Source organism: Mus musculus, chromosome 11 (assembly GCF_000001635.26).
Source record: "Mus musculus strain C57BL/6J chromosome 11, GRCm38.p6 C57BL/6J".
Classification (NCBI taxonomy): domain Eukaryota; kingdom Metazoa; phylum Chordata; class Mammalia; order Rodentia; family Muridae; genus Mus; species Mus musculus.
The window spans coordinates 94523287-94537850 of NC_000077.6; the positions used below are offsets into that span (position 1 = coordinate 94523287).

General features: G+C 47.2%; 1 protein-coding gene across 3 annotated transcripts in view; it reads right to left on the reverse strand.

The window, feature by feature from the left end:
* The window catches only part of Mycbpap (MYCBP associated protein), a 31040-nt gene extending 21940 nt beyond the window's left edge, over positions 1-9100 (reverse strand). For 2 of the 3 annotated variants that reach the window (XR_388315.3, XM_006531939.3), the window contains exons 1-2: positions 8549-9096; positions 5547-5630 (exon numbers count right to left, since the gene is read on the reverse strand). Coding sequence is in view for 2 of the 3 variants with exons in the window: in XM_006531939.3 (XP_006532002.1) it covers positions 5547-5630; positions 8549-8681 (217 nt within the window). In the remaining variant the exon portion in view is untranslated. Of the gene's footprint in view, positions 1-5546; positions 5631-8548 lie in introns of all 3 variants that reach the window. The other variant, XM_006531938.4, reaches the window with a different exon arrangement.
* Positions 9101-14564: the final 5464 nt, after the last annotated feature.

Below are 14564 nucleotides of genomic sequence, written 5' to 3' on the forward strand. Positions count from 1 at the left end.
TCTGGAATAACACTGGCGAGGGAGAGGCAAGAGAGTAGTGAGTTTGAGGCCACCCTAGGCTATATAGTGAGTTCCAGGGCACCCTAGCTAACACAGTGTGACCCTATCTATCTCAAAAAGAATGAAATAACTTTTAAAAAAATATGAACGTGTTAGCTAAGAGCACCTCAAATTCGTACAGATCTAACAGTCTAGGCCAACCCAGAATGTCTTCTGGATAAAGAATAGTCCTCAGACGCAGTTGACCGAGTACCCTCCAAAGGGAGATGGGGCCATTCACTCCCAAGGAACACACCATTACTTAGGAGCCCTGTGCAAAATGGGGAAAGGTAAGACATGCCTCCTCCTGCTCTCAAGATGCTTGGGAGTCCTCAAGAGAAAATCAAACATTCTTGTTACTCCAATCTTCACCCAGCTCCCAGAAGGCCTTTTAAGTTTGTGGAGTTACATGGCTCATGGGTAGCCCAGCTGGGGCAGTTCAGTGGGATCAAAGGGCAAGGGGAGGCAGGGTGCATGGTCAGGCAGGTAGGCAACCTGGCGGCTCACCCACCAGCCCAAGTGACCGCCCTTTGTTATGGGTCTCCCTGCCTCTGCCTCAGGAAAGCGTTGGACCAGACCAGGGCTTCTTAACTTTTTGAGAACCTGGTCAAAGTTAAAACTCTTCCCATTGGAAATGTACATTTGACTTTCTTTAATGTGACCGAACAGGGGTGATGATACAATTTGCCATTTTAACCTGCACAGCTTGGCAGCATTTAGTGACCATCACTGCATCTGGTTCTAAAATATTTTTCACTCTTCAGAAGAAAGTTTGTACCTACCACTCATTCTCTTCTCTTCCAGGCCCTAGCAACTACAGACTGGCCATATGGTTGGCCTATTCTGGATATTGTGTATAAGCCACAGGCTGTTTGCTCTTGTTTTGATTAACACACGGTTCCTCCATTTTCATGTCTGAACAATGTTCAATTGAATACCACATTTTGATTATGCACTCATCTGCATATTCATTTATTTAAACAGTTTTTAAGTCTGTTAGGTTCTAAACTTGCTTTGTAAACTATCTCTTCTTTTCTTTTCTTTTCTTTTCTTTTCTTCTCTTTTTAAATTCTTCTCTCATACCATACATCCCAACTGTATAGCTTCCCCACCCTCCATTCCTCCCAGTTCCCCCTACCTCCCCTTAACATCAGATCAACTTCTCCCCAGAAAGAGCAAGCCTCCCAGGGGCATCAATCAAACACAGCACAACAAGACACAATAATATCAGGCACAAACCCTCACAGCAAGGCTAGATGAAGGGGTCCCAAGAGCAAGCAAAGGAGTCAGAGATACTCCCACTATCCAGAGTCCTCCCACAAATATTAAAATTATAAAAAAAATGCCCAATCCAACAAACATAACATCGATGCAGAGGACCTAGCACAGACCCACGCAGGCTCCATGATAGCTGCTCCAGTCTTTGTGAGGCTTAGATGATTCTGAGAACCATGCTCTCCCGGTGGCCTCAACTCCCCACAATTCCTCCTCTCCCTCTTTCCCAGGGGAGAGACCTGATGGAAGAGGCTGATGGAGACTGGGCTCTCTCTCCACTTAACATTTGCCTTCAGGATTGTCAGCTTCCAGAGGAAGCCGCTCTGATGACAGACGGGGCTAAGTACCTATCCATGAGTGTAGCAGAACAGCATTAGGAATCGTTTCCTTGTTTGTCTGTCTGTCTGTCTGTCTGTCTGTCTGTCTGTTTTTAACTCATTCATCTTCACGTTTATTTTTAAGGTTTGGTTTGGTTTGGTTTTTCAAGACAGCGTTTCACTGTGTAGCCCTGGTGTCCTGGAACTCACTCTGTAGACCAGGCTGGCCTCAAACTCAAAAATCCACCTGCCTCTGCCCCCTGAGTGCTGGGACCAAAGGTATCCATTAACACTGTCCAGCATTATTTTTAACATTTTATCATATCTGTTTATTTATTCATTCATATGGTTTTTCTTTTTAATTAATTAATTAATTAATTTGTTTATTTATTTATTTATTTATTTATTTATTATATGTAAGTACACTGTAGCTGTCTTCAGACACTCCAGAAGAGGGTGTCAGATCTCGTTACAGATGGTTGTGAGCCACCATGTGGTTGCTGGGATTTGAACTCCGGACCTTCGGAAGAGCAGTCGGGTGCTCTTACCCACTGAACCATCTCACCAGCCCTCATATGGTTTTTCAAGACAGGGTTTCTCTGTATAGAAATGTTTCTAGCTGTTCTGGAACTTACTCTGTAGACCAGGCTGGGCTCAAACTCAGAGATCCTGCTGCAAAGCCTTCTGTGTGCTGGGATTAAAGCAATGTGTCAACACCACCCTGCTCATTTATTTCTTGTGTGTATGTACGTGTGTGGGCAAGTGTACCCCAGCACATATGTGGAGGTTCAGAGGACCACTTGCAGAAGTCAGTGCTCTGCTTCCAACATGTGGGGCCCAGGGACCACACTCAGGGCATCAGGCTCTGTAGCAACAGCTTTCACCCCTGGGAGCCATCCCACAGGCCCTTTATTTAATTTTGTACATTATTTCCCATTCAAGCACAGGGATGCCCTGAAGCTCTTTCTCGTACTCTTGGGTGGGAAGAGGACAAGGTCAGTGTGCCTTGGAGCTAGAACTGGGTGTCCCAAAAACAGAACGTACACGCTGGGAAGTGCGGCAGACATGACCAAGTTCATCTTGACAACTGCAGGAGGAGAGCAACTGAGCCTTAGAGGACAGAGTTTGAGGTGGGCCACCCAGGTAAGAGTGCAGTAGACAGGACTGGTGCCAGGCACTCCAGACAAGGACACAACAGGTTCCAAAAGCCCAGAAGGACGAGTTGAGGGAGCACCAGTTAAAGGCATAGCGCGTATCATTTAGCCAGCGAGGCTCCCTCCCAGACACCAACTCTGAGCCGTTTCCAGGGAAGAGCAGCTGGTGGCTGGGCTTACAGAAGTTGTGATGGAAGGGCCTGCTTCCTGTCCCTATTTATTTCCACCCAGCAAAGCGTAAAGTATTTTGTCAGCTACTCTCTCCAGAGGTTAAACAGCCTCCCTGGATAAAAACCCGCCAGCTGTATCATTAATTTCTCAGGGGACCGTCACCTCCCAAAGCTGGAGATGGGGTCACCTGACCTCAAGCCTTTCACAGATGGCTCGCCCTCTGGCTCCCCACTTGTTTTACACCTCTAAAGACATTTGCCCCACTCCCTAGTTATACCCATGCCTCCTTACATCTGGCCACACACACACAAAGCTCATTTGTTCTCCACAGCTGGCCTCACATCTGGTTGCCACCCTTATTAAAGTTGACATCAGGCCACTGTCTCCTCACGGTATCCTTGCTTAGCTGACACTCAGTGGGACCTTACATCATTCTCAGCCCTGAAGACAGCTGGATACCATCTGCACAGTGGGCTCACTCTGTCATCAGAGGCAACACACAGACCACTCCCCCTAGCCGCAAACTCCGCCCCCTCCTTTTTTTTTTTTTTTTTTTTTAATTCCATGAGGCAAGGTCTTACTATGTGGCTCTTCTGAAAGTCCCTTGTAGCCCAGGTTGGCCTCAAGCCACACTGTCACTGGCTTAGCTACTTCAGGACTAGGATTACAGATGAGAGCCACCATGCCCAGATTCCTCTTCCGTTCTTGAGCAGGAAGGACCTAACAAATCTTTTTTTGGGGGGGGAGGAGGTGGGGGGAGGGGCATCAAGAGTGAACATGAGGCTTCCAGATACTCCGGAGCAAAGCCCGTGCTTATGTGTCACTTCTGCCCTAACCTGGGCTGTCCTCTTTAGGGCAGGGGCATTGTCTACCACAAGGCTGCTGTCACCTTCTGTTCTGCCCTTATGGCAGCAGAGTTCTGATCTCTTGTCACATAGGTTCCATCTTGTTCCATGAGGAGGATGCGTCAGAGAACAGAGCCTTGCTTTCTGATCCAGTGTACCCACTCTTGGAATGGGATGACAGACACACAAAGGCCGTCGTGGTGGGTGGGGTGGGGAAGGGGGCTCAGAGAGACATCAGCATCCTGTGTGGTAGCTGCTGCCCCCACCCCCACCCCCACCCCCACCCCCACCCCCACCTCTGTGGGGGTTGGGAGAGCTCTCCTCCTGAGCACCAGTGCCCAAGACAAAACCATAAACCACACTGGAGTGATTAAGAGAGATTCTTAATTAAGACTTTTCTAAGAACAAGAGTGCTCCAGGCAAACAGAGCTCCAGACTCAGCTGCTGTGGAGGGCATGTCCCAGACGATGGACACCAAGTTCTGGAGCTCTGGGCCAAAGGTATCCCCAAAACAAACAAACAAAAATAAATAGCCTTTCTACCTCCCCCCCCCCCCCGGGTTCAAGTCACAGGACTGCCTGTGACTTGACACATCCTGGCCCGGGGAGCAGGCTCATCTTGAGGAGCTCTGTCCTCTAGGTTATCAGGTACCTGAGAAGACACCTAGACGCACCAGGAGCACCTTGCTCTGGAAGGGAAGAGCTGGGTATTGTGGGAGAAGGAACTGAATGAAACCCTCTGGGATCCTCCTAGGTGAGAGTGTTTGCCTAGCGTGCACCGGTGCACTAGGCTCTAAGTTCTACTTCCAGTACTGAAAGTGGGGGTGGGGGGAGGCATCGTTAGTTTGGGGGCTGAGGGTGAGGCTCCGTTGATGGAACGCTTGCTCAGCATGCATGAAGTTCTGGCTTCACTCCCAACACCTCGTAAAGCTGGTGTGACTGTGTCATCACTCTCTGCTACGTAGTGAGTTTGAGACTAACCTGGACGACATGAGATCATGTCTCAGAAAGAAAGAGAGAGAGAGAGAGAGAGAGAGAGAAAGAGAGAGAGAGAGAAAGAAAGAGAGAGAGAAAGAAAGAGAGAGAAAGAAAGAAAGAAAGAAGGAAGGAAGGAAGGAAGGAAGGAAAGAAAGAAAGAAAGAAAGAAAGAAAGAAAGAAAGAGAGAAAGAGAGAAAGAGAGAAAGAGAGAAAGAGAGAAAGAGAGAAAGAGAGAAAGAGAGAAAGAGAGAAAGAAAGAAAGAAAGAAAGAAAGAAAGAAGGAAGGAAGGAAAGAAAGAAAGAAAGAAAGAAAGAAAGAGAGAAAGAGAGAAAGAGAGAAAGAGAGAAAGAGAGAAAGAAAGAGAGAAAGAGAGAAAGAGAGAAAGAGAGAAAGAAAGAAAGAAAGAAAGAAACCCATTTCTATGGCTTCATGGCATGTGCCACCAAGCTCAAAGGCCCAAACTCATTTCCTGGAATCCACACGGTGAAAGGAGAGGCTGGCTACTGCAGACTGTCCTCTGGTCTCATGATGTGTAAACACACACACACACACAATGTAATGTATAAAATGTATTTGTCAGAAAAAAAAAATTCAGCCAGGCATGGAGCCATATCATATACCTTTAACCCCAGTACTTGGAAGGCCGAGGTGAATCTCTGTGAGTTCCAGGCCAGCCTGACCTACATAGTGAGACCCTGTTTCAAAATAAATAAATATTTTTAAACACACACACACACAAAACACAAAATAATAAAAAGCTCCGGACCTGAGTCTCTCTGTGTCTGTGCCACCTGGCTCCGTGCCTCTTCTGAGTGCTGCACTTTCTCTTGCAGTGTGGGCTCAGTGCTTACTACATCGATTTTCCAGGATCAATTCAAGGAGAAAAAAAAACCAGTGTCATACAGAAGGATTCTAAACCCTGTACAGATGAAAGGGATTACAGTTAAGGCCCAGAACACTCAAATCCGCTAGATAGCTCCTCTTTTAAGCAGCTGGGTAGACTCCCCAGGACGTGGTAATTGCAGGAAGCTGTGAAATGTGTTCCCTTATATGGCAAAAGGGGTGTGACTAAGAATCTTTTTTTTTTTTTTTTTTTTTAAAGAATGATGAGGGGTTTTTTTTTTTTAAGATTTATTTATTTATTATATGTAAGTACACTGTAGCTGTCTTCAGATGCACCAGAAGAGGGAGTCAGATCTTGTTACAGATGGTTATGAGCCACCATGTGGTTGCTGGGATTTGAACTCCGGACCTTTGGAAGAGCAGTGGGGTGCTCTTACCCACTGAGCCATCTCACCAGCCCGTGACTAAGAATCTTGAGATCTGGAGATTATCTCAGGTTGTCCATTGAGCCCTTTAATCAGAAACTCACTAAAGAGGGAGGGAGAAGAGCCAGGGTCAGGGGTTGACTGTGGTAGGGTCAGCACACAACGGCAGCCCAGAGCCAGGAAAAGCCACAGATTGAAGTTGAAATAGGGCCAGAACAGGCTCTTCCTAGAGCCCCTAGAACACAGAGGAACACAACTCTGTGACAACCTGAGCTAACCACTCCAGACCTCTGACCTCTGGTTGTTAGATGAGGTGTGGTCATTTGTTATGGCAATAACAAGAACCGTCACAAGAGGCCAGGCATGGTGCTGCAGGCCTGAGATCTCCACATTGGATGGAGTCGATGGAAGAATCAGGATTTCACAGTCATTCTTAACTATATAACCAGTTCGAGGTCAGCTTGGGCCACACGGCCCCCTGTCTCAAAATAAATAAGATAAAATAATCTTAGGCCTGGAGAGATGGCTCAGCGTTTAAGAGTACATACTGGTGTTGTGGAGGAGCTGGTGCCTAGCATCCACAAGGCAGCTCACAACTGACTAACTTCACTTCCAGGGGATCTAGGTCCTGCTGGCTCCTGCACACACACAGCACACCAACTCATGCAGGCTCACACATGCACCCAAAAATCAAAAGTAAATAAACCTTTAAAAATAAAGGCGCTAGAGAGATGGCTCAGCAGTTAAGAGCACTGGCTGCTCTTCCAGAGATCCCAGGTTCAATTCCCAGCACCCATGTGGCAGCTCACACCATCTTCAACTACAGTTCCAGGGAATCTGACACCCTCTTCTAGCCTAGACATATATGCAGGTAAAACACCCATACACATATAACATAAATAAAAAGTTTAAAATAATAATAAAATAACATCTCAGGGCCATATCCTGTCAGAATGATGTTTTCCTTTTTATAGGACATAGAACTACTCATTTTTAAGTGCATAGTTCAGTGTTTTTTAGATCATTCACAAGGCTGTACAGTCCTTACCACTTTCCAACTCTACAACATTCCCATCACCTTAGAGGAAACCTTATGCCTGTTAGTCATTCCCTATTCCCGCCTCCATTCTACTGCCCACAAACTACCGATCTTTTTGTGTCTGTAAATATGTCTATTCCGGACTTTTCATGTATACGAAATCATACAATGTGTAGCCTTTTATGTCTTTATAGCGGGCTCAAGGTCCTACCACAAAGTATGTACCTCATGTATCTTTTTAAAAATTGCATTGTGTGTGTGTGTGTGTGTGTGTGTGTGTGTGTGTGTGTGTGTGTGTGTACATTCGATAGCCACATGAGGCGGTCAAAGGACGACTTGCAGGAGCTGGTTTTCTCTTCTACCACGGCTTGAACTCAGGTCCTCAGCTCGGTGGCAAGAACCTCCCCTGGCTGACCCATCCCAATGCCCGCCTTTTCTATCTCTTTAGAATGTTGGCTGGTATTCCATTGTATGAACACACTACATTTTACCATTATCCATTCATCCGCTGATGGGCATGGCTACTACACTAATCCTGCTGTGCACATGTGTGCGCAAGCTGTTGAATGGCCGTATGTTTTCATCCTCTTGGGTATACAACCCAAAATAAAATTGCTAGCTTGTATAGTAACTATAAGTTTGACTTCATTCATTCATTCATTCATTCATTCATTCATTCATTCATTCATTCTGAGGTAAGTTCTCAAATGTAGCACAGACTGGCCTTGAACACTTTATGTGGCTATGAATGACCTTGAATGTCTGCTCCTCCTGTCTGCCCCTCCCCAGAGCTTGGATTACAGGTGCTGGGGTTCGAACCCAGGCTCCCGGCATAACAGGTATGTACTCTGTGGACTGAGCCACATGCCCAGCCCTATGCTTAACTCTCCAAGGAACTGCAAGACTGCTCCCCACAGCCGCCACTCCATTGGTGCCTACTCCAGCGGTGTGTGCCAAGGCTGGTTTCCTCATGTCCCCTCGAGCATTTATTTTCTGTTTCCATATGTGGCTGTGTTCTAACACTAAGTTATAGACTCAGCCCTTGATTTTTGTTTTTGTTTTTAAGAGAAGGTTTTTATGTGTTGTCCTGACTGTCCTGATAGTCTCCATGTAGTCCAGGCTGCCTCAAACTTCTACCTGTCTTGGCCACCTATCTTTTTATTTGTTTGTTTGTTTTAAATAATGTTTTGGAGTGGGGTGTATACTTATGAGTGCAGGTGCCTCTAGAGGCCAGGAGAGTGTGTCAGATTTCCCTGAAGCTGGAGTTATAGACAGTTGTGAGTTACCTGATGTGGGTGCTGGGAACAGAGCTTGGGCCCTCTGGAAGAGCAGTATGCACTCTTAACATATGAGCCGTCTTTCCGGTCCCTACTGTTCATTATTATTAATCTGAAGGAGGCTGGAAGAAGGGGAGTTTCCATGGTGACTTTCTTAATGACCAAAAGTTGAGACCACGCCTACCTTTAAGCGCTCTTCCGTGCTGCCAAGCCTCAGGATTCTGGCTTCTCCCTGGGGTCTTAATTACAAGAAAGTTCAGCAAAGCGCTTGAGGCCTGTGTAAGTTGGTCAGGTTTGAGGGCAGCCCCAGGCTGCATTAAAATGGCCTGAAGTCTCTAGAAGGGAACCTGATGAGAGAAAATGCAGAGATTTGGGTAAAGGAAAGACATGTCCTGGGGCACCTCAGGTATCAGGGGTCTAGGAGGCAGATGGGGTTGGTTCCTGCTTGGATAGATCTGCCTGCCACCTGAGAAATCAAATCGGGCCATTCCTGTCAGACCTGTTGGGGGAAGGGAAGGGACATTCGTATGAGGAGTCACACAGGTGATGCACTGGTGGCCTGAGGCCTGGAGGCTGCAGGTCACCTGGTGGCACACACCCTCTCGGCTACCCAGGAGACAAATTCTCCACTGAGCCAGGAAGAAAAAATTTTCCAGGAGCCCTGAACTCCCTGGTGACAGGGAAATGTGTGTTGTCAGATCCGTGTGTTGTCAGACACCAGGAATTCTAGTCGTAGGGCTGCATTCCCTAGGGCCAGCACACTCAGTGAGTGATTATTAACATGTTGCCCCCAAATCTACCACTCTGGCATCTTGACAATTTTCAGCTAAAGGCCTTCGAAAAACAGCAGGTGCAAGAGGAGCACTTTGGACTTCCTTGTTCTTTGTTTTGTTTTGTTTTTGAGACAGGGTTTTTCTGTGTAGCCCTGGCTGTCCTAGAACTCACTCTGTAGACCAGGCTGGCCTCGAACTCAGAAATCTGCCTGCCTCTACCTCCCAAGGGCTGGGATTAAAGGTGTGTGTCACCACTGACCGGTGACCTTCTTTGTTCTTAAAAGTACCCGGTGAGGGCTTAGGGGAGATAGCTCAGTGGTAGAATGTTTGTCCAGCTAGTGTGCATGAGTCCAGAGACTCAGCTTCAGCCCGTGTGAGCCTGCGTGAGCCAGGCATAGAGACATACATACACCTGCAATCCCAACACTCTAGAGACTGAGGCAGGGGGATTGATCATTCAAGGCTATATAATGACACCTTGTCTTTAACGGATAATCTTATTTGAAAAATGTCCCCTTTGTCCCAGAAGGGCAGCACCATTCTCAGTGTCTAGGATGGGACTGTGAAGCCCAAGGAAACCTGTACAAACCTCCTCCAGGTGGGGTTACCTAACCCCACCCAGCTCACCCTGCTAACCTATGCCCCTTTGCCTTATGGCATTTTCCTAATTTACTACGTTTGTCCAATTCAGTGCCGTGTCTTCGGGCCTTCGGCTCCTTACGCATTCTCCTGTGCTACACTCAGCATTACTTTGCATGCCTTCTCCTGATAATCCGCCTTATGCCAGTTTCCCTTCTCAGCTCCAGCCCACAAACCTCAGGACAGCAGAGGTAAACCCTTTTCTCTCCTACAGCTGTAATGACAACGGAAACACTGCTGGTGATGTCCTCCGCACGTGAGCCATGCCCACGGACACAAGGAACAGCTCTGGGCTCTTTGCACCCACGCATCTGTCACTGTCATCCTTACAACAGCTTTGTAGGAAGGCCCTAAGAAGAGACAGGGCTACTAGCTCCTGGAGCCTGGCAGTCATGGCTGCTGATCGACATCACTACTGACTACTCATAGGAGCCACTGAAGATCTTGGCCTCCTGTGACTCTAAAGCAGGTCTGAGCGAGAGCTTTCAGGGGTAGGGGGTGGGGAGGAAGGGGATGGAGAGCCATGTTCCTAGATTTGGAGAGCTGGAGTCTTGGGGTCTGATGGAGCAGGCAGGAAAGTGCATCTTATGGTGCTCCTAAGCATAGGCAAATTGGAGGGCCTGGGGCTGGTCCGACTCCTTTACCAGCTGGGAAACCCAGAACTCAGAGAGTGCAGAGTCAAAAAGGTGGGAAACAGGAGGGCATTCAGACCCAAGGGGGACACACCCCGCTACGGTAGCCTTTCCTGGGAGGACAGAGCCAGCTTCTATACTGCCAAACCTCGGGAGTTGGAATGGACATATGAGCCTGAGATGAGCAGAAAAAGTCACAAGGAAACAACAGATGGACTCGACTATATAAATATAGTTGAAATTTCTAGAAAACTCCCTTCCAAAGAAGTAAAAATGTATGCGGGATAAAAGGGTGGCATCGAGACAAGCAGAACTATAAATTCCAGCTTATGGGAGGCAGAAACGGGAGGATTTTGAGTTTAATGTCAGCCTAAGCAACAGAGTGAGGCTCTGCCTCCAAACAAACAAACACAACAATATTGGTAGCCATATTGGAAGTGCTATTCCCAACGAGTAAGGCAGAGTTAGTGTGACTGTAATTATGTATGTGCCTGGCATTGTCTGCCCAGCTAGATATCCTGTGCCACCTCATCAAGAGAGCACTGCTTGGGGCCGAGGGTGGGGTTGAAGAGATGGTGTGCTTATCCAGCATAGATGAAGCCTTGGGGTTGAGATGATCTCCAGCACCGCACAAACCAGGCACGGTGGCCATGCCTCTAACCCCAGCACTGGGGAGGTGGAAAGAGAAGAATGGGAAACCCAAGACGACCATCCTCAGCAACACAGCTTGTCGGGATGCTACATGGGGTTACATGAGACCCGGTCTCAAAGCCAACAACCCCAAACAGTCAACCCCAGTAGCAGCTGCAAAGGCCCCGTTCTTCTGTTGTTCTCTTTGTCTTTCTTTCACTTGCAGAAACACAGCCACTCACGTGGCTGTCTCTGATATGTCATCAACGAGTTCAGTGAGTCGATGATGGACGAGCCGTCAGCAGCAGAGGAGAGTAAACAAACAAGAAAGCAAGTGTTCCTGGAGGATGGTCAAGAGACGCTAACAGGGTGGACTGTGGATAACCCCCACGACATCTTTGTCAAGATGCAGCCAGAGCAGTATGTATGTCACCACGCTTTCCATGATGCAACCTTCAAGATTAAGGGCAAGGAAGAGGACTTGGGGGTTCACCTTTTGGACCCCCTGAAAATGTACTCCATCAAAAAGGAGCTGATGGGAGGCTTCAGAGATGGCTCGGCGGTTAAGCGCAAGCAAGGTTCTTGCTGAGGACCCAGGTTCGGTTCCCAGCACTCATGTCAGATGGTTCACAACTACCTGTAACTCACAGCTCCAGGGCATCTACAGCCTCTGTCCTCTGGGGCCATCTGCATTCAGGAGCACATACACATGTATACATTTGAAAAGGAACGTAAAGAAAAGGAAGAGAAGGAAAAGGAGGAGGAGGAGGAGGTGATGGGGGTGGCAGTCAGTCAGCAACAACAACACACAAGGCTCAAACATGAATCACAAGTGAATTGCCAGCTGGTTGTGGTGGCACACACCTTTAATCCCAGCACTCGGGAGGCAGAGGCAGGCGGATTTCTGAGTTTGAGGCCAGCCTGGTCTACAGAGTGAGTTCCAGGATAGCCAGGGCTACACAGAGAAACCAAAAAAAAAAAAAAAAAGTGATTTGCCTCCAGCCCCTCCCTGTCTGGAGCATTGGTAGCCCCAGATATGTCCCCTTCCCACCAGATCAGCGAGGCTGGGAAGAGGGATCCTACAGGGGATTTGGGGGTGGTCCTTTGATCCCAGCTGCTGAGTCGTCCACCTTCCAATCGTCTTCCAATCGTCTTCTTCTTGGTTTGGAGCTGACCATGACCCCCAAAGACCCCCAGTTAGGGGTGGCTAGATTTTTTAAATGCTACCTGACTCCCCACATCCTCTGTCCTTCCTGGTCCTGTGCTGTCACCTAAGCTCAGTGACGACTTGGTGCTTGTGTGTAAGTCTATGCTGTGGAAACCACCCCTCCCTCGTCCTCCTCCTCCCCTCCTGGCTCTTGTAGGCACTTAGAAGCAAGACCCGCAAAGGATCTTCACTTAAGGAAAAAAAAAAGACACAATAAAAAAGCTAATTAAAAACAATCAAACAAAGACATTCTTAAAATATGTTCTCGCGTTACTTAGTATGAGCATCTGTTTTGGGAGTCAAAGAATCTGGCTGGAGCAGTAGTCCCCAGCACGGGTTAGCCAAGTGACCTTGGGCAATTTGAGTCTGTGACTTTGTCTGTAAAAGAGGCACAGTCTCTCACTGGGTTTTGTTGCACCTCAACAAACTAAGATAAAAATCCTTGGTACAGCTTCAGGCTTAGAGCAATGACCCCGCTACACCATTCCAGCACCCAGGCAAGGCTAGGGCTAGGGAAAAGAACCAGCTAGAAACCCCAGAACATGTTGCGTTTAGAAAGAAAGAAAGAAAGGAAGGAAGGAAGGAAGGAAGGAAGGAAGGAAGAAAGAAAGAAAGAAAGAAAGAAAGAAAGAAAGAAAGAAAGAAAGAAAGAAAGAAAAACACCAGGCTGCAAAACTGACATAGAAATATGATTCCTTTTGTGAAAAATTATTTTTATCTCTCCATCTACATATATATCTATGCATCACGAGCTGTCTGGAACGATCGTTGTCTGGATGTTGTGGAAATTTCTGTAGTATAATTTTTTTTAAATTTTCTTTTTTGTGGTTGAAAAAGAGATGTGTATTTTTTTAAGCAGGAGGTTTTTTGTTGTTGTTGTGTTTTGTTGTGTTTTGTTTTGCTTTTGGAAAACCCTTTGGAAAGCAATATAGTAATTCATACCAAGGATCATTAAATCACCTACGCCCTTTAACCCTTAGCCCCACTATCTCCTTCTGTGGCACCAACCTGAGGAGACAATTCACGGGAAGCAAACAAAGACAGCCATAAAAACACACGCCACGGCATCAGTCATCGTGAGTAACCGTGTGAGCGATTTACATTAGGGCGATGATTATTAGACAATTCACTCACTGAAACACTGTTCAACAATTAAGAAGAGAAAGATGAGGACCGCGGTGCTCAGGGGAGAATGGCTCGTGAAAAATGAGAACGGAAAGAGACACGGTACAAAATTAGACCTGCGCCTGGGTACTCAGCAAAAATATGGCTCATTGCTGGACACGCACAGGAAGGAAACATGAGCAGATAAAAACAGTGTGAACATTACCGTGAACATTACCGTGCTTCCCCCCCCCACCGCCACCCCCATTTACGATTCTACCTAATGTTTCCAGTGTTGCTTGTCTACGGTGGTTTAAAAGTTGGCTTTAAAATTCCCCCCGGGGGGGAAAAAGGTAGGAAAAAAAAGAAAAGACAGGAGATCTGAAGATCTGGGAGTCTTCTCCTGGGTTCTAGGAAACTGACTATGTATGCATGTATTTATAATATTTATGAGGCGCACTATAAACACTGGTTAAGGAAATCAGAGAGTTCAATCAATGGAGAGACTGATGCCCAGGGTTTAGGAAGATTCAACGTTGTCGCAAAGTCAGTTTTGTTTTAGTGTGGAGTTTTGGTCCCACGTAGCCCAGGCTGTCCTCCAAAATGCGATGCTGCTGAAGCTGACCTTGAACTCCTGAAGTTCCCGAAGACATTGGACACCTGGCAGGCTCACTCAGTGCTGGGGATCCCACCAGTGTATGCTCGGCAAGCCTCTGATACCTGAGCTACATCCTCATCCTATCCAGAGCACCGGAACAGTGGTAAATCTTTCTCTCAGTACTGGAGATGGGATTCAGGGACGGTGCGTGCTAGGTAAGCACTCTACCACTGAGCCACACGACCATACTCAGCCTAGAAATGGTTAATCTTTGAATGCTTGAACTACAGACTATAGCTGACAACTTAGTCTCAATTTTGCTGCACTATCTGAAAATATACTAGCTGCACGGCCAACGTTAATGCCCTTCTGCTCATCCATCACTGACTCCACTCTGAGACCAGACAGCCGCAACAGTCTCTCTGTGTGAACAATGCAGGTGCCTGTGACAGAGGGACACATGGACAGTGGTTCACCCGTCACTTCATACAACTGGAGTCCCTCCATACTCCAAGGAGTAGCAGCAAACACTGAGCAGCTATAAAACCCAGGTATCTCACTCTGTGGCTTCCTCTGCTGAAAAAAGCAAAGGAAAACGTGCTTTTATCCCAGGAAAT